This window comes from Oryza sativa, chromosome 4 (genome assembly GCF_034140825.1).
Source record: "Oryza sativa Japonica Group chromosome 4, ASM3414082v1".
Lineage (NCBI taxonomy): Eukaryota > Viridiplantae > Streptophyta > Magnoliopsida > Poales > Poaceae > Oryza > Oryza sativa.
In genome coordinates this window covers 29,242,900-29,260,856 of record NC_089038.1, presented here as the reverse complement: position 1 = coordinate 29,260,856, position 17,957 = coordinate 29,242,900, and the positions used below count along the sequence as shown (strand labels likewise).

Below are 17,957 nucleotides of genomic sequence, written 5' to 3'. Positions count from 1 at the left end.
ATCACGCAGGTCCGACGCCACATCATCTTATGTAGATGCCAACAAATCTGATGGCGCATCTACCCAAAGAGAGGTGATGATGATGCTGCAAGGTAGGAGGACAATGACGCAGACAACGGTTACCCGCAAACATATGGGGCCCACGTGGGCCCCACTCACCACATCAGCCAAAACCGGCTACTATAGTACCAACTTTCGAGGGATCAAAGTTGACATTGTATTGTGAATTAGGGGATAAGTTATACCTGGTATTTCAGTTGATGGATGAATTTCAGACTTGATGATAAATTGAGAGACTAAAGTGAACTAATGTCCTTGTTTTCTCTTACCTTCTTTCCCCCTAATAAAATATTCCAGCAAACCAGTATGTTCAGTTCAAAGCCTCAAATTATCCACCAAGACACAGTTAAGTAGAATAAGTAGTAGAACAAACTATAAACATTTTAATCTGACATATTATTTACAAGTAAAAATACGACATAATCTGTACAAGAAAGGGGGAAATTGTACAAATCTCAAAAAACATCGGCGAAAGACTTTATCACCTAAACATCACTACACAAATGATGAACAAATGGAACTGCTCTTTCTACAGATAAAACTCCAAGCACAGAAGCACTCATGCCTAACTCACTACCTACATCTATAATCTTCCTGCTGATTTAGCTAACACTACAAAGAATATCGATCAAGACTTCACGCCCATACAAAAATTTTTTCTGTGGGAAGTTTGGATATATACATTGAGCTTTTGGACAGGAATGACCTGGAAAAAGGAGAACGGGATCCAGTGGCTTTCCAAAATTTACTTGCAGATTGTGCAGTCCTCATGTCGATGACCCTTGGGATATATAAAAACAGAATCAACGCATAGACCGCCTTTTGTATGGGTACAATCAATCTGCATCATGGAGAACTTAAGGTTGGTTAACTGATCTGAACTTGATACGACAAAGTCCCCGACATGGTAAAGGATCCAGTTTCCTGGCTCATTCAGATAATATTGCGACGTAGCTTGCTGATCATCTGAAGTTGAAAGCTGAAACCTTGTCGGTTTAATGTTCCAGCCGTGGATTGACTCATAGCCATAGACTCGGCGGCCCATGTACTTGTGCGGTCGGCCCAACTGGAGCCGAAAGAAAAGACTGTATGAACCAGCAGGGAAGCAGAAATCAATTTCCCCAGCCACCTCAAGCCACCATATTTGCTGAAGATACGCGACATGGTGGAATCTGTATGGTGAAAAATATATTGGTTTAGTCACTTGTTATTTGGCAACATCAGTGAAGACTAAAAAGATATACCCAGTGGAGGTATCTGAGAGGACTAACTATGCAAAATTATCAAAGAAATCATTTGGCATCAAACCGTATAGGTGATGAATGAAATAGAAGGACCTAAATTTTGAAGATACAATTTGCATCAGAAATTATCGGACTGGAGACAATGGTAGTACGGAACTGCTAGATGATTTTGTACAACATGAATTTTCTACAACAGAAATGACCCAAAGGATGACATATATCAGCACGATTGATCAACAAAAATGAATCATGCGCCATTTGGGGCCTTATGTACGCACGAGCTCTGTATATTTGGTAGAGTACACTGCCTACAGAAAATAAGGCTCCAGTTTTCAGCTATTGGACCCTAGCACCTTGCCAAGCACCAACACATGCCAAGCATACCCTCAAGCGGAATAGCTAGCAAAGATGTGAGCTGTTACTAGCAGTTCAGTTTCTTTTTTTTTTCTTGTTTTTTGAATGAACCGGCACAGGGTGTTACTAGCAGTTTAGACAATAAGCTTGCTAACAGATTAGCCTTCTCAGTTTGTTTGTACTTATTACTTTGATGGACCTTATGGAAAACAAGCTCTTTTTGAATTGAGAAAAAGAAGAGGAGTTCTCTTGTTGGACAGGTGCGAGATGAAAGCATGTATCAGCATAAGAAAGATTTTCCGACAAAGGGGAAATAAATTTATGGCCATGATAACAAAGATAAAGAGCAGTTGACACTAAGTTAAAGAGAGCATGGTGAGAGTCATAATTATCGAGAGTTTCCAATACACCAATAAGCACGTATCCAGAGCTAAGTGAAATTTTCTGACCTCCATACAGTAGGATATTTAGGAAAATAAACCATGCAGTGAGAGGTATTCGATATTATTCCCATTCTTTCTAGTCAAATATCCTATGAAAACCAAAACTTGAATAGGTCTCGAAACTAATAGTTTCATGGAATTTAATCTTAACTTCTAAAGGAACTTCACACCGAGGTTTTAAGCCATGAGGGAAGTACCTGGACTCCTCTGTGGAGAGGTGACTCCAATATCTCCTATCATCTATGCCTGTGATTGCCATAGCCTTTGAGGAAATGGATATGCAAAGACCACCCTTGTTCTTCTCCATCCAAAATTCCTACACACAAATATATTTTTCAATTAGATCATTGAAACACGACATACAAGAAAAGCAAGAACAAGCATCATCCAACATAGACAAGCAAGGCAAACCAAATACACATGAAAAAAAATTCCTCAACTTCCATATGATTATTTCATATTTTACTACTAGTGCTCCGATCTATCCTACTAGCGCTCCGATATATCAAATAAGATGTTTGAGATTCTCAACAATCAAGTCATCCTAATTCTAATATCACCATAAAGTAACAAATCTCACTCAACAATTACTAATTGTTAATTCACAATCAAATCTACTTTCTACTCGATGTCCCTCTCTTCCACATAAGGAATGCTATTATTCCTATCAATAAGAACCTCGATGTCCTCTCTTCAACCTAAATAAGAACATAGATGTATTGCCAACAACAAGAGCAGAAAGCACAGGATATAAGGCAGGTGCTAAACTCAGTTCTCAATGAGAGTCATTATTACAGAGGATAAATTAGCTTACCTTGGTGCCCCCATCGAATGGGGTGGGCCGGCACAGGCGTGCGTATATCTCCTTCTTGATCATGGCTGCGGAGGAGCAGCGACTGCCATTCCCCTCCGTGGCGCCGTCGCCGCCGCTGTCGTCGTCGGCAGCGGCGGCGAGGGCGGCGAGGTACCGGTAGTTGGCGGGGAGCTTGGCCGCCCAGACGCAGTCCGCGGATGCGGCGCCCCGGAACGCCCGGTTGAGGCGGGCGACCTTGCAGATCTCCGGCGGGTCGAGGTAGAGCAGCACCGCCGCGACGCAGCTCTCCGGCATGTCGCCCAGCGACGTCTGCCCCCATCCCCGGCCGTACCCCTCCGGTCCCATCATGCTCGACGCCCCCGCCCCCATGCCACGCTGAAGAAATGCCAAAACTCTCGAAGCGATTCAACGACGACGGATCGCCGCGATTGCTTCCGGATTAGCCTTCCCAAGCGGATACCTTTTCTTCTCTGTCCGGGCGTTAGCGGTTGGACAACCGCTAATTCCGCTTCAATTCAACCGATTTGCAGCGAGGAATACTTCATCCGGACTTCCGGAGCTAAACAACCGGTCACCTTATCCGGAGCAGCCAATTCGAATTAATCAGAAACTCGTCTCCGAATCAAGGCCCAGATTCTTGGCCATTTTAGGCATCAAATCAAGCGTAAAAAAAATAAAAAAAAATCCCTGACCTGCTCTAAAATGCTCGTACCTTCACGCGGAAAGCTGCGAACGAGGGGGAATGGATCTGAATAAAATGCGGAATAGCGTCAAATTTGTCGAATTGGAGGAGAAAAGAGAAGGCTTTGGAGGGCCAGTCTTCTCAAGTTATAGCGGAAGCCTGAAGACATAAGAGCTACTAGGAGGTTCTGTTTGCTGACCTGGTGATGACTGTGTAAAATATATGCGCCTTTTGGGTTGCTAGTTTCAGACAAAATAAGTTAAGGTCAAGTTTGATATTGTTCTGTAAGTGCTACTGTTTAGATACCGCCTGTGATTCAGATTGGATTTACGGTAATTTGTTTTCTATTTCTTCTTTATGAAAGCCTTCTGAATGTGCCTGGAGTTGGGGAACAGGTCTTTCAGGTTAGGTGTGTAGCAATGCAATCAGTTTCGGTGGTGCAGTATATATTTCGTGTCCTTATGTGATTCTGACAGGTGTTTTTTTCATATGAAATATTCCCAGTTGGCTGCTAATGCGCAATGCATTAGGAGAGATAAAAATCTTCATGTAACGCAAAAAAAAAAAAACAAAGTTTTCATGTCCATTTTATACTGGCTACACTGACCACCGCACCATGTTTGACAGCTTGAAAATGTCTAATGACTAATGTGCTCTGATCGTTAAATTGTTCTCTTTCTTGGAAAACTCCTTCCCAACGTAAATAATCGCGTGCTCTGCCGGTAGATCAGATAAGTATTCAGCCCTTTTGGAGTAGATTAGATCAGATATACTACTATATCGGTTGAAGATTGAACTATCATCGAAGGATGAGAAAACGGGTAAGAAACATCGATGGACAAGTACTGAAACTCCGAAAGCAACAACCGATCGAGAAAGATGAAGATATCCACGTCGTCATCTTCACCTGCATGAACTGCAGTTTTCTACTCGCACTAAAGCACCCTCCCTTTTGTGGTCAGAAAGGGCAAAGATACTAAGGCAGCGTTCGAGAGGGTAGAGAGTGAGTTTGTTTGTTTCGTTTTCCGCGTACACATTTTTTAAACTACTAAATGGTGTTTTTTAAAAAAAAATTCTATAGAAAAGTTGCTTTAAAAAATCATATTAATTTATTTTTAAAATTTAAAATAGTTAATACTTAATTAATCGTGAGCTAATAGCTCATCTCGTTTTACGTATCTACCCAATCCTTCAATCCCCTTCTCCTCAAACACACCCTAAGATTTCCTTGGAAAAGAAAAATATAATCAATAGAGTTGTCGGTTGTCACTGATAATTGCGCGAAATGGAGGTGCTAAATATCTTCGGCTGGATCGATGCCGTATCGATCCCTATCAGTACAGAGAGGTTGCCCTTTTCGATCCATGCAGCGCAGCATCAGCACAGGGAGATTGTATCGTTTTCTTGTCATCTTTATCAAATCAGGATTCAGGGTTGTGGCGACACATGGCACAAAATATTCAGCTAACTACAGAGAGTGTTTATCTCCGCGGGAGTACGAGTGTATGACGAGACTACGGGCATTCTTCGCCGTGGGAACCGATAAGGTTTGGAGCACCGAGCAACGTACACGCGTGAAGTATCATCATGCCGGCCACAATTGGCGGCATTCTGCCAAGTTTCCACCGGTTGCCAAGTTGCCATCAAAATGTTTGGTGCATGCAGACTTGTGTACCCCTTTCTTTTATTTTTCTCCCACGGATAAACTCCGTTGTTTTCTGATGGTACAAAATAAATACAGGTGTGCACTGGACCACTGATTATATACTTGTATCAAGTATCAACATGTTGTAGTATTAGTACATAAGCAGCATCGAGGCCTTGTTCTTATCTAGTATCTGAAACGTTGTCCAGCCATTGATTTTGTCTGGTCCATTATTCACGATGAACAAGAAATGGAAATTAAATGTATACGTTTTCTGGTGTTAGGAGATGGGAGGAGTATTAGCCAGCGTGTGTGACAGGGACCTCTCTCTTCTCTCCGGATTTTCCTCTTAACAACCAGAAAATCTCACATCAATGATTAACTACCTGGGGCCCATGTGCCGGTGTCTAATCAGCCGGGACCAGGCTGCGCTAACCTTTGGGCCCCCGTGCGATTTGGGCCTAGCAATATGAAACATTTTCCATCGGGGCCCATGGGCGTGGATCCGAGTCAGCAACCTAGCTTGGGGCCCAGCCCATTGCAAACCTATCCACTTCGTAGACACTACGCCTAGTAGTCCACTAGTACTGCTCACTTCGTCGGTTAAGTACTTCTCATTCCGAAACAATTGCTTTTCAGACCCTAATAAAATCCTCTCAAATCCCTTCTAAACAACTACAAATCCCTGTCGAGTTTGATGAATTGATTATGATGTGCTTATATGCTATGATTCGAGGGGATGTCTGGAAAATGACAAGCTTCGTCGTCAGGATAGGATTCCTATCTGAAACCAGCAGTGGGCGTGACAGTTCGGGCAGAGCAGCGTCAGGATTGGTTTAATAAAGAGTTAATTTTACTTTGGCCACCTTTTATTATCGATGTTTCACTTTGTACCATCTTAGGACTAATGTTTTCACTTTGAACTGGGTATTTTTACCTTTATTTCACTTTGGACCACCCTTACTTTTTTATCCATCTACATCCAACTTATAATATGTCGAAGAAATAGTCTTACATATAGCTGTGGCAGTTCATTGACGAGTAGGGGACGATGTAATCGAGATCGTTTATATGCTTGAGAAGAGAGTCGGGTGGTCCAAAGTGAAACAAAGGCAGGTTTACCCAGTCCAAAATGAAAATATTGCTTAAAGGGTGGTACAAAACGAAACATCGGTAATAAAAGATGGCCCGAAGTGAAATTTACACTTTAATAAACAAAGCTAATCCAGATGAACTTGTGTAGTTGTCTGGTCAAACGAGTACTTCGACGCGCCACCTGTGATGGTCAAGTTTTGGGGTTTAACGATATCCTATCGCGTTTGTGCCGTTGTGTGCGTCGAATTTCCGCTCTGACGAGCACCACGCATGCAGTTTCATGGCGACTTTTGCCATTTTGTGTCCTTGTTCCCGTCGAATTTGTCATTTTCATGCTCATTTCAGAAGCTCCCACAAATTTGTCTCTTCATAAGCTGCTTCCCTTGTACAAAGCCTTTATGCCAACATCATTTAGTCCTGTTTAGAAGGTTATATTTCGTTAATGGATGTAGAATAGTCCAATGTTCCATTATAAAGAATTATCCAAGCATAGATTGGCCACTTGGAAACAAGACCAAACACTCTCTGGCTAGACGATAGCAGTCCATAGTTCCAGCTGGTTGGCTCAGAAGTCAGGGAATTGACCAATGACCATTCATCAAGAAGACCATACAAGTCTGACTCCAGCAGCCAAATTTGATACCATAAAAGATAAGAGTACAAGCAATACAGAGATGCTAGCATGCAACTAATCTTCAGTATACACATACTGATATACATCCTATGATATGTTACAATACAGTGTGTGTAAAGCACCAGGCCTGAAAGCTGAAATAAGAGTCTCAGTTACTCGAAGACTCCATAAAGCTTAAAAACAGAACAGAAGCATCTATCTTATTTATCTTGCTGAGACATTCCTCGGTAACTCGCTGACAATCTTCCGATCATTAGCAATACAATGCATTGCCTTTCCTGCCACCATGATGCATGCTAATGAGTGCACAGCCAGTGAACAATGATACTTCTTAAGCCTGTTGAACTGGCGTGAGATGAATCCGTCATGTTTGCCTCCTTTTTCATGAAAGATGAATCCGTAATGTTTCACTTGCCCGACCCATAAACCTCCTTGTTGCAAACAGGGCATACCTGACAAATGTGTCACAAGGCTGATCAGTATCAATACATTCTGGATGCAAACATGGTCTCAAAAATTTTGTAAATCTATGAACACACGAGATTACAAGCTCTTTTCTTGGGTAGCTTTCCTCATAACTTACCCATCTCATTACCTATTTAAGTCTTCTTGTCAGTACATTACTATTGTCATTCTATCTAAGGGTGTGTTCTATACTCCCTTCTTGCAACTTCTATACTCCCTCATTTTCCACGCGCATGCTTCCCGAACTACTTAACAGTGTGTTCTTTGCAAAAAAAAAAGAACTATAGGAAAGTTGCTTAAAATTCATAATCCATTTTTCAAGTTTTTTTGGCTAATACTTAATTGATCATGCACTAATCCGCCGCTCCATTTTGCATGCTAGGGAGGACGGGTGACAAACCCGTAGATTTGAACTCAGCCTAAATCTAGCCTGACCAGGTAATAAGATGGAATTTCGAAAAGCAGAACAATTTTACGGTGAGCAAAGTAATCAAGGTCATATTCACGGTAACTACAATAAATACACATATACACTTATCACTACTAAACATTGGAAAGATTGAAAAGCATGGTTGGCCTACCTTGTTGATCTTCAACCATTTGGTGACACAAGTTTGATGGTACTGATGCTCACAGGGCAATTTAGTCAGCCTATCTCGGTTCTTGTAAGTCATACAGCATATCACACATCTGTTTTTGTAAACATTCAAAGAAGTGGGTATTAAAAATACTTTCATACTCAAGCAATATAACTCAACATGAACATGCAGCCATAGATAACGAGTACTCTAGGAGCTTCCTTTGCTAGCACAATGATGAAGGATGCAACTTAAGATCAGAAAAGTACTAACCAAATATCCTTCTACAATAATAATAAGTAAATGAGAGTGTTGCATAGAAAATGTTTATTAATAACCTGTTGATAACTGCACATCACATTTTCACTGAAATATCTAATCAGGACAGGGACATACTCGTCATGCTTTTCCTTTCTTGAGAATATCCTAATTTTGTATGTTGAAGTAGGCAAGAGCGCTATCACATCTTCCGGCAACCCTTTGCTTTCAGTACCTATAGCTTCCCCTAATTGTTGCAGTTCCTGAAATACAAACAAAATTCAACAAAATAAAAGAAAATAGCTTCAATTATCCCATTTATTTGCATTTGTTAAAAGCAATAAGCTGTTAAAGAACAACTTTACAATTTTTATATAGTAAACATGGTTAGAGCAATGTGTGTAAAATGGAGACGTCCAATTTTTGTATACTTGAATTTTCTATGACACAACAGTAGTTACCATAGACTATACAGGTACTTTGAAATGAAAGTTCATGGAGTAGAAGACCAGTTGACAATGGCACGTCCCCTTACGAAACAGTAGAGAAAATACTGGCAAAACAATGGTTTGAAGGAATTCACCTCGTAAGTCATGTTATCTGGATCAATGCCATCCTCCATCACTACCTGAGGAGGTCTGCTTGCAGAAGCATTACCACCGCTAGATGTTGAAGAAGCTATTGGCTTTCTTCCTGAACAGATATTTTTGAACCACGTATTAGCATTTACGAGAGGAAAGACACTCACCAGTTGTCCTGTACTATATAGAAGAGTACCAGTAAACAACTAACCATGTTCTATTATGTTATGGTCATCAATTGATGCACTTGCTAGTTGGTCCTCCATCTGTTGCAGCTCTCGAGCTAAAGCTTCATCAACAACTAGTTGCGCTTCATAACTTGCAACTCCTGATGGTTTCCGTTCACCCAATTCACATCCATGGCTATAACTAGAACTAGGATTTGAATGAGTTTTGGATGAACCAGTACCATAATTTCCTTGTATTAATTGATAGACTATTTCCTGAACAAGGTGCAAGCATATCAAGCAAATGAGGATCATATTTTTCATATGTATCATGCACTGTTGACTTGTGCAGTTGTACTATAAAAGAGAAACATCACAATCCTACTGAAAAACCTTCGACAAATAACTAGTACTGTACAAAATATTTTGTGATAATGGTAATTAGCACCATGTAACAATGAGGGATGAGCTAGAAGTTTTACAATGTAAATGTCATCAAGAGGCTATTCTTTACACATTATTATGGCACCACGAGAGCCAAAGATGTTTCACCTTTCAGGTCTACTTTCAATAATACTACAACAAAACAAAAGACAAATTAACAACCTAATCCATGAAGTGTTTGGCTGCATTTCCATAACATTGTACATTGTGTTGTCCAAACACACAATTTTCCATGGGGTGGAACACATGATGTTAAGATTTCTATGCAACAAGGAGAACAGGAACAAAACAAGAAACAAATCAGTAGCATAGGAACAATCAAACAAGAAGGTAGCAGGCGGTCGCACCCAACCTGGTCCTGGAGAACCTGTGCAAGATCAACGTCGTCTTCAAAGAAGCATCCCCCGTAATTCTCTTCAATCATGTACGGTAGAGGGGCGTTCATATAACAGACAACCACTTCCTTCTTCCCAGTGGTATCATGCATCACCTCCATGCTCACCTAACAAATCAGGCACAATCATTCAACGGCTACATTAAAACTAACCCCTCCTCTCCCAGTCTCCCTCCCTCCCTCTCCCTCGCTCACACGCACAGAATGGGATCAGTAATTCAGTGCGGTGTCTCGGATCTTCTCACACTCCAAAACCCTCCTCATGAACCACGGATCAAGCACCCGACACCCATCCTACTGCCCCAGAACACGAACATTTCTAGCCGCAAACGAAACTGAACCGGCGAATCTGCAATAAAGCTCACCTAGGACGAAGAAAGAAGACGAACATTTCGTGCGCGAAAACTGAGTTGGAATGGCGAATCTACGAGGGCTTAGGAACTGGGAGTTGGGGGTGGGGGGGGGTGTGCTTACCTCGGACGCACGAGGATCTCTGCACGGATCGGGGGGAGACTTGGGCGAACTCTCGAGCTGCGACGAGTGAGGTGGAGCCGTGGAGGTACAGACCACAGTCCACAGTCCACACAAACAAGTGGCCTTTCACCTTGATCCCGCCTCCGGTGCTCCGGTCCGGTGTTGTGTGCGCCGCCGGCGCCTGTGCCTGCGGTCTTGGTGGACCGAGTCCACCGCGAGCGTGGTGGCGTCCGTCGTGTGGGGCTGGTTCGCGGGGCCCGCGGTGATGAGTAGTAGTAGCCTAGAGGGTCCACGCGTCAGGGTCGAGAAGGTGCCGTGGGCCGTGGGGCGTCGGTCGCGTCGGGCCATCCGTATTGGAGGTTGAACGGACGGTTTAGATCGCCTGTAATTTGTTTGTGGCGGTCAAATATCATGGAAAGCAGGAGAGAAGGATGTGCTCGGTGCTCCCATGTTTTACGACAATTTTAAATCGGTTTAAGCCATTGATAAGTTCATGATTATGACGCAACTCCCATCAAACCCCATTCCGTAATCCCGCACTGCCGCAGCAATAAAACGGATATGAAGAAAAGTCCATTTTACCTCCCTTAACTATGGGCTGACAAAACTATGTATATAGCCTTTCAGCTACCAAAATCATCTCATTTTACCACAAGTGATTTTGAAGATGTTATGTGCTACATGATGCTTACGTCAAATCATAGTCCATAGTTTTGTTTGACGTGCCACATTGATTCGATTCATCTGCCAAGTAATTTAGCCATGACAAAATTAAAAGAGACTCGTATATCAGTAAAAAAAAACATTATTGCCATCTTATCCCTTTCTCCTTAAAAGACCCGAGGTCGTAGGAGACGGTGATTGTGATGGCTCCATGCAGACAACAAGGCTTGGGGATGTGTTGGAGCTCAGGCTCGACCACCTCGACGGGAGTCTGTTTTTCTCACCAACGTGCTAGTGCCGGCAACAGCACAAGTCATTGGTGACAGCTGGTAAACCCACGAAGCCCTACTTTGCCGCATCATCCTCGCGCTAGGCAAGCCCGAAACCATCGCTAACGTCTTCTCCTTCATTGTTCTCGAATACCCTCCATCTATGGAGCTATGAAGGCTATCTTGGTGGTAGGGTCTAATGGTTGGAGTTGAGAAGGAAGCCGAGATAGGGGCCAACCTCCACGCCGTCTCATCGCTCGTCGCTTGCTGCTTGCTCCACCCGACGAAGTGTGGCCTGCTCTGCACTCCACAAATAACCCCCTACTCTTCCTCGAGTTCATGCTAGTGTTGCTACTATCACGATCCAAGGAGGCCTACCACTGTAGATCCCTCCACTATTGAGAGGGAAGAGAGCAAATAGAGGTGTGAGATGGCAACAATATTATCGATATGTGGACCACTGGACCCTATGGGTTTTTTCCGGTTGAATTGCTAATTAAGCACCATGTTAGAGCACCATGTTAGAAGACCAAGTCAAGTGCTACGTCAAATAAAAACCACTCGTAAAGATAAAGTGAGCTGATTTTGATAGTTGAAGGAGACAATATATACCTGTTTTTACAGTAGAATTAGATTCGGTCCATTGTCGAGGGAGGTAAGTTTTTCGAATGTATACAGACAACCAATATTCCATTGAGTATCTGTCAATTTGGCCCGGTCCAGTAGATTTCTTCCTCCCGTCTTAGACACATCTCTCCCCAACAAGGAAAAAGTACACCGAAGGTCCCTCAACTTGTCATCGAATTACAAAATCGTCCTTAAACCATAAAACCGGATACAACGCGTCCCCTAACCTACAAAACCAGTGCAAACTAAGTCCCTCGGCGGTTTTGACTCCGGTTTTGTCCGACGTGGCAGCTGACTCAACGTGGGACCCACATGTCAGCCCCTTCTTCCCCTCCCCACTCTTCCTCTCTCCTCTTCTTTTCTCTCCATTTGCTCCGCACTTCAATAGTCGCCAGGGCAACCGGCCGGTGGGGCAGGCGGGAATCCGGCGGCCGGCGACAGGTGATGAGGCGGCGGCGGCGCAGCACGGCCTCCCGCGCCCGCCCTCCCTCGCCGCCGGGGAGGAGCTGGGCAACGGCGGCGGCCCTATCCCTGCCCGGAGCCGCCGCCGCCGCCGAGGCCGAGCGGCGCAGAGTCGTCTATGGCAGTGGCTCCCAGCGGCTGTGGGCGCGGGGGTATGCGGCGAAGGAGGTGGTATTCGGCGTCGGAGCCCGGGCCTCCCTTCTCAAGCGTTGCAGCCGCCGCCACCTCCCTTCTCTCGTGTCGTCGCCGTCGTCCATCCATGCATCTCCCACCCCCACTATCTCTCGCCCTCTCATAACCCTCTCCTAACCCGAGCCGCCGTCGCCGCAGCCGCACGTCGTCTCCTCCGCTCGCGAGCTCCTCTTCCAGCCGGCGAGAGATCGGAGCACGTAGGGGGCGCGGCCATGATGTTGGAGACGAACAACCTGCTGCTGTCCCTCGTCAGGAGATCTTCACCGCCTGCGCCGTCACACCGCCACTGACTTCCTCCGGCGAGCCCACCGGAGGCAGCTCACCGTGTTCCTCCGTCGGCAACGGTGGTGGCGGCGTGGGGGGAGGCCCTCCTGCTCCCATATCGTTGCCGCCGCCATCTCGTCGCCCGTCGCTGGCCGCCGGAGTCCCACCTCCCGCCTCCCCCACTGGCCTCCTCTTCATCCGATGGTTGCCTTGCCCGATGAGAGAAAAGAAGAGGAGAGAAAAAAGAAAAAGAGGGGAGGGGAAGAAGAGGCTAACATGTGGGACCCGCGTAGACCCCACGCCGAGTCAGCTGCCACGTCCGACAAAACAGGAGTCAAACCCGCCGAGGGACCTAATTTGTACTGGTTTTGTAAGTTGGAGGATGCGTTGTATCCGGTTTTGTGGTTGGAGGACGATTTTGTAATTCGATGACAAGTTGAGGGACCTTCGGTGCACTTTTTCCCCCAACAACTAATGATTAGTGGGCCTTTTGAAGGCCAGCTTATAACAGCGACCTTTGGTCCAGTTAAATTTAAAGGCCCTTAACCCCGAGCTTAAGCCTCCTTTTGAATTTAAAGCCCACGAGGCCTTTGGTCCAGTTAAATTTAAAGGCCCATTGTAGAATGCAGCTTCACCCGATTCTGAATTTCACGTTCACACTCTCTGCTTCCCTCTGTTCCCACTTCCCAGGCACCAAACTGAACAAACGGACTGCACGATATTGGCTGAGACAGGGGGTTTTGGGCCTCCCATGGCTTCAGATTTCACACTGAATTTTATTGTAGCTTTAGCACCACTTTTGGCCTTCTTCACCCGAAATGTTCTACAGTGTGTTTATATCTCCACCGCAATGGTGGACGGTGTGTAGATGGATTGTTGATCTGCCGTTGCAGCGCATACGATGATACGAATCCACCGAAGACCAAGCAAGATAGCAATATATCCCATGTTGAGAACTTCGGATGTTCTGTTCTTTGCCGGGCAATGAAGGTACGCACAGGCTTCGTTCCGTCCTGCGTGGGGAAGCATTTGTTTGTCTCCGTCTCCCCCGGCCTGATGCTGCTCCTGCTATGCTAGCGCCTACTCCATACACCACGGCTCCACACGCATGTCGTGTAGCAGACTGGTGGGTACTCGATCCCATAGCACGGTAGAAAAGGGAACTTCTGAGTTCTGACGATGGCGGCATGGCAATGCGCCGCAGCCTCGCTGTGGTTGGCACAGCGACCACCGGTCAGATCGTCTTCTCGCCGTCTCGCGGGAGCCATGCCTCATCCGCTAGCTAGCTGCTGCCTGGAACAGACGGCGTCCATGCACGCTACACACGCACGGCTCGTCTCGAAGCCGCCGATACATATATCGATCGCAAGTTGTCTTGATGTCTTCTGAACTTCGCGAGCTGTGCAACGGTTTGACCTTCGTGTAGATAATGATACATATCGATCGCCATACTTTGGTGATTGGTTGCATACTTTGAAGCAGCCCGACCCACTATGTCTTGGTCCAATTTTTCCATTCCTCCAGCTGATGATGCTAAGTACTACTACTCCTAGATTAGACCGTTGTATTTGGCATGTGGCTCGGACTAAACCAAGTCGTGGCATCGATCACGGATGACTCCTGCCATTTTATAGTATTATCGTTACAGAAACAGAGAGAGCGGGACAGAGAGGACTTCTACTACTGGTAACTACACTTTGCCCAAGCTATAGAGAAGAAGCATGAGGGAGGCCGTCGGTTTGCTGCAAAAAGGGGCCACTAAAATAAACCAGGATTACTCTGTTTTAGGGCTCTATGAACCACGTGCATGCTTTGGCATGTGGGTTAGTTTCCTCGTCTTTTCGAGTGGAAAGTTGTCATGGCAGTTGGCTGAGTTGCCCCCATGCTAGCAGCGCTAGAACTACTAGCACTACAGTACTACAGTGGTACACTTGTAACCGCTGGATGCCGGAGTTCTGAAGTTACAGTGCACACCATCTTCCAGTAAAGAAAATTCTCCAGATCCAAGAACTGAGTAGTGGTACTACTGATTTTGGCTGGTGGGTGCCGCAGACCAACCTGGCCAACCCATGTGCCTCCAAACCATACTCTGAACAGAGTTTTCCTGGTACCCCGTACTAGAAAACGAGTGTCAGACATATGGCATCCTTATCAGAGGGGAGCATAGAGATTAGCGATTAACTGGATCAGCTTGGGCGATGGACCAACTGCTATTAAGTACTCTTAATACGGCTAGCTAACAAGTCAAAACAGCCGATTCCCACACTCCATATGTACATATTGCCAATTACGTCCCCCTTATGTGGAGTATGTGTTAAGGGCAACCAAAATGTGCTAAAAAGTTAACCTTAAGGAATAAATATATTCTCGAGACACACCTTATACATTGTGTATTGTGTAAGTTAGCAATAGGAAAAAAATTCTTATGATGCAACTCAAGCTTACAACTAGCCATAGTGAATAAACAAGTATTTTTTTCTCCTACACATCCTCTCTCTCCCTACTACTATCTCAAAGAAGTTGGCAGCCATCTTAATTTTTTTATTTTATAGTGAGACCCATGTTAAAGACCATATACATTGTGCATCATACCATAAGAAATGCTAACTATTCATGGGTCCCACCTTAATATGTGTATATACATCATACATTGGCCTTGCCCTAGGATGGTATATATCCTGAAAAGAACAATGGCACCCGAATGACCGAATATATGTTTCCTCTTTTATTTATAAAAGTATATACTAGTTGTACTATACTTATCCAACCATGTATAGCAGTATAGTAGCACTTGAAAAGTGCCAATGCTAGCTTATAAATAAACAGAGGAAAACCATAATGTTGATGGCGCGAAAAATTGATACAGCTCGGTTCTTTGACGAGATGTTGGCGTGTCACCTCCTAATTAGTATTGCTTTTGTCGTTGCTTTGCCTTTGATAGTTTTAGTAAGGGCCTGGTTATTTGGTAAAAAATTTTACCACTGCATGTTACATCAGATTTACTGATATATATTTAAAATATTAAGCGTAGTATAATAACAAAATAAATTACAAATTTCATCAGTAAACTGTGAGACGAATTTATTAAACCTAATTAATACGTTATTAGCAAATGTTTACTGTAGCACCATATTGTCAAACCATGACGCAATTAGGCTTAAAAGATTCGTCTCGCAATTTCCCAACGAGCTGTGCAATTGTTTTTTATCTACATTTAATACTCTATGCACGTGTCCTAACATTCGATATGACAGTGTGAAAAGTTTTGTTTGGGAACTAAACAAGCCCTAAGTATTCGCTAGGACAAGTTCCCACCAAGAACAGTGATCACGGAAAACGGAGTGGTCCATTAGCACGTGATTAATTAAGTATTTGCTATTTTTTTAAAAAAATAGATTAATTTTTTTAAGCAACTTTCGTATAAAATTTTTTTGCAAAAAATACACCGTTTAACTGTTTAAAAAACGTGCGCGTGAAAAAACGATGAAAAATGGTTGGGAAAAGGGGTATCCGAACACAGAGTAGTCCATTCTGTTGGTTGCTTCAGTCTCACACAAAGGTACGGCCCACAAAAATCTCCGCCAATTGATTGGAGCATGCTGACATTGATCTCGCCGACTAGCATTTGTTAAGATGCCGTACTCTATACCACACCGCAACTTGGCCGTTTATCCTATTGTTACAATAAGAAGCTCACAAGATTTGAATATCCAGACTTCAGTCGGATCAGATTAGGCATTCGTCACGCCGTCAAGGTCTCGAGGATAAGATCCTACCGCTTCCCATGCTACAACAATGATTCTAGTGAGGGACAGGCACGCCTCCTGATGGACAGTTGTGAACAGGTTACGTGCCCGGTTTTCAACTCATCGAGCGGTCAAGAAGGGCCTAATACAGCCTTTGCTGACTGTATTAACCCCACTCCTCCACTAGTCCAGTACCCTGTTGCCCTGGGTAGCCACTGCTCTTTGTGCTAGTGCTACAGGATGGAGGCGGTCGCACCGGTGTACCACGAGACAGCAGCAGCAGTAGTACAGTAACATACTATATGCGTTATGTCCGAGTCAAAAGACGGTGCATAGTTGGCATCAGGAGTACGGGGTACGGGAGGGGAGTAGGCACCGCGCAGCATGTGTGGCGTTTACTGCGGGCGGCCAGGCGCGAGGCATCATCCAGGCGGCAGGACCGTCCATTCACCGTCGACCACCGTGGGGGTGGTCACGACAACACCCGCGCGCGCCGCGGGAGGGGGGGGGGGGGGGGGGGGGGGTTGCGCTGGACTTTACTCGTGCTGTCGTGCAGGCTCTTCCTCGGCTCCTCCACCTCTTCCCTGGCCCACGTGCCAGCGAGAGACCTGCCGCGCGCGGTCTGGTTCGAGGTTGATCTATCGGCCGTGCGAGTCCGGTTGGTCGGTTGCAGGTTGTCTGCCCGTGCACCGTATGGGTGGCGGCTGGCGTGGGCCCGGGCTTATTTTCCCCCGGTAAATTTAGGGTTTATTCGGTTTGAAAGAAAAATTAATGATTTGAATTCCGAAGGTTTAATTTTTACAAGTGTCATTTGATTTCTGAGAGTGAGGTATAGTAAAAATAAAATTTTGCGAATTAACCATGATTTGATAGGAGTTTGCATTATTGGTATTTACACGTGAGCATGTCAGCAGCCCAGCTACTGACGTTTCGGACGAGCAACAGCAACCGCAAGATGGTGGGCCGCGCAAACGGGTTGCAAGACTCCGTATCCCAAATACTAGATTCATTGGGCCGGATTGGGCCATGTAATAGCTAATGCATAGCTGGCAGTTGTGAGCTGGCGTTGTTGCCGAACGAGAGAGATATATAAACAAACTCCTCTGTATGATGAAACTCATATGAGAAAGATCAATATATCGGCGGCGAAGGCGGCGGAGGTGATGCGATCTTGTTGATCCATCGATGAAACTTGTGATCTTGTTCGTTCTTGTGAGGAAGAGTAGAGTGCTCACAACTTGGTATCAGAGCTTCGTCAATCCTCTTTTTCCCTTGATTTGGCCGTGAAATTCTTGGGCAAGGATTGGATTACCCTCGGGTAGATCCGTGAAAAGGTAACTTGCCTTGCTCGAGTTGGCCGAATTCGGGGTGAGGTGAGACAAGATCTGAAGCCCTGGAGAAA

The 17,957-nt window shown here is 44.9% G+C and overlaps 2 protein-coding genes across 7 annotated transcripts; both read right to left on the bottom strand.

The window, feature by feature from the left end:
* Nucleotides 1-435: 435 nt before the first annotated feature.
* On the bottom strand, nucleotides 436-3,956 carry LOC4336716 (F-box protein PP2-A13). 3 transcript variants are annotated; one of them, XM_015778279.3, is made up of 4 exons: nucleotides 3,608-3,824; nucleotides 2,916-3,490; nucleotides 2,299-2,417; nucleotides 436-1,232 (listed from the first exon to the last, which is right to left on the bottom strand). In XM_015778279.3, the coding sequence occupies exons 2-4, from the start codon at nucleotides 3,282-3,284 to the stop codon at nucleotides 806-808; spliced, it is 915 nt and encodes a 304-aa protein (XP_015633765.1). In that variant the 5' UTR covers nucleotides 3,285-3,490; nucleotides 3,608-3,824; the 3' UTR covers nucleotides 436-805. The 3 variants fall into 3 exon arrangements, with proteins under 3 accessions (XP_015633765.1, XP_015633766.1, XP_015633763.1); XM_015778280.3 differs by having other exon boundaries at nucleotides 3,628-3,817; XM_015778277.3 differs by having other exon boundaries at nucleotides 2,916-3,956.
* A 2,997-nt stretch (nucleotides 3,957-6,953) lies between these two features.
* Nucleotides 6,954-10,428, bottom strand: LOC4336715 (E3 ubiquitin ligase BIG BROTHER-related). Of its 4 annotated transcripts, none has more exons than XR_010741108.1 (7): nucleotides 10,224-10,428; nucleotides 9,817-9,966; nucleotides 9,065-9,296; nucleotides 8,856-8,965; nucleotides 8,353-8,535; nucleotides 8,018-8,126; nucleotides 6,954-7,423 (listed from the first exon to the last, which is right to left on the bottom strand). XR_010741108.1 is itself a non-coding variant. In XM_015778883.3 (7 exons), the coding sequence occupies exons 2-7, from the start codon at nucleotides 9,958-9,960 to the stop codon at nucleotides 7,379-7,381; spliced, it is 765 nt and encodes a 254-aa protein (XP_015634369.1). In that variant the 5' UTR covers nucleotides 9,961-9,966; nucleotides 10,224-10,428; the 3' UTR covers nucleotides 6,954-7,378. The 4 variants fall into 4 exon arrangements, 2 of the variants coding, with proteins under 2 accessions (XP_015634369.1, XP_015634368.1); XR_001545112.3 differs by having other exon boundaries at nucleotides 10,333-10,428; XM_015778883.3 differs by having other exon boundaries at nucleotides 8,411-8,535.
* Nucleotides 10,429-17,957: the final 7,529 nt, after the last annotated feature.

Coding starts and splice junctions, on each gene's coding strand:
- LOC4336715 (XM_015778883.3), bottom strand. CDS start 9,960: ATGGAGGTGATGCATGATACCACTGGGAAGAAGGAAGTGGTTGTCTGT. Junction 8,127..8,410: donor AGAAAGGAAAAGCATGACGA/GTATGTCCCTGT, acceptor TTACAAAAACAG/ATGTGTGATATGCTGTATGA. Junction 7,424..8,017: donor AATGGTTGAAGATCAACAAG/GTAGGCCAACCA, acceptor CACATTTGTCAG/GTATGCCCTGTTTGCAACAA.
- LOC4336716 (XM_015778277.3), bottom strand. CDS start 3,284: ATGGGGGCGGGGGCGTCGAGCATGATGGGACCGGAGGGGTACGGCCGG. Junction 2,418..2,915: donor CATTCGATGGGGGCACCAAG/GTAAGCTAATTT, acceptor ATTTGTGTGTAG/GAATTTTGGATGGAGAAGAA. Junction 1,233..2,298: donor CTCTCCACAGAGGAGTCCAG/GTACTTCCCTCA, acceptor TTCACCATACAG/ATTCCACCATGTCGCGTATC.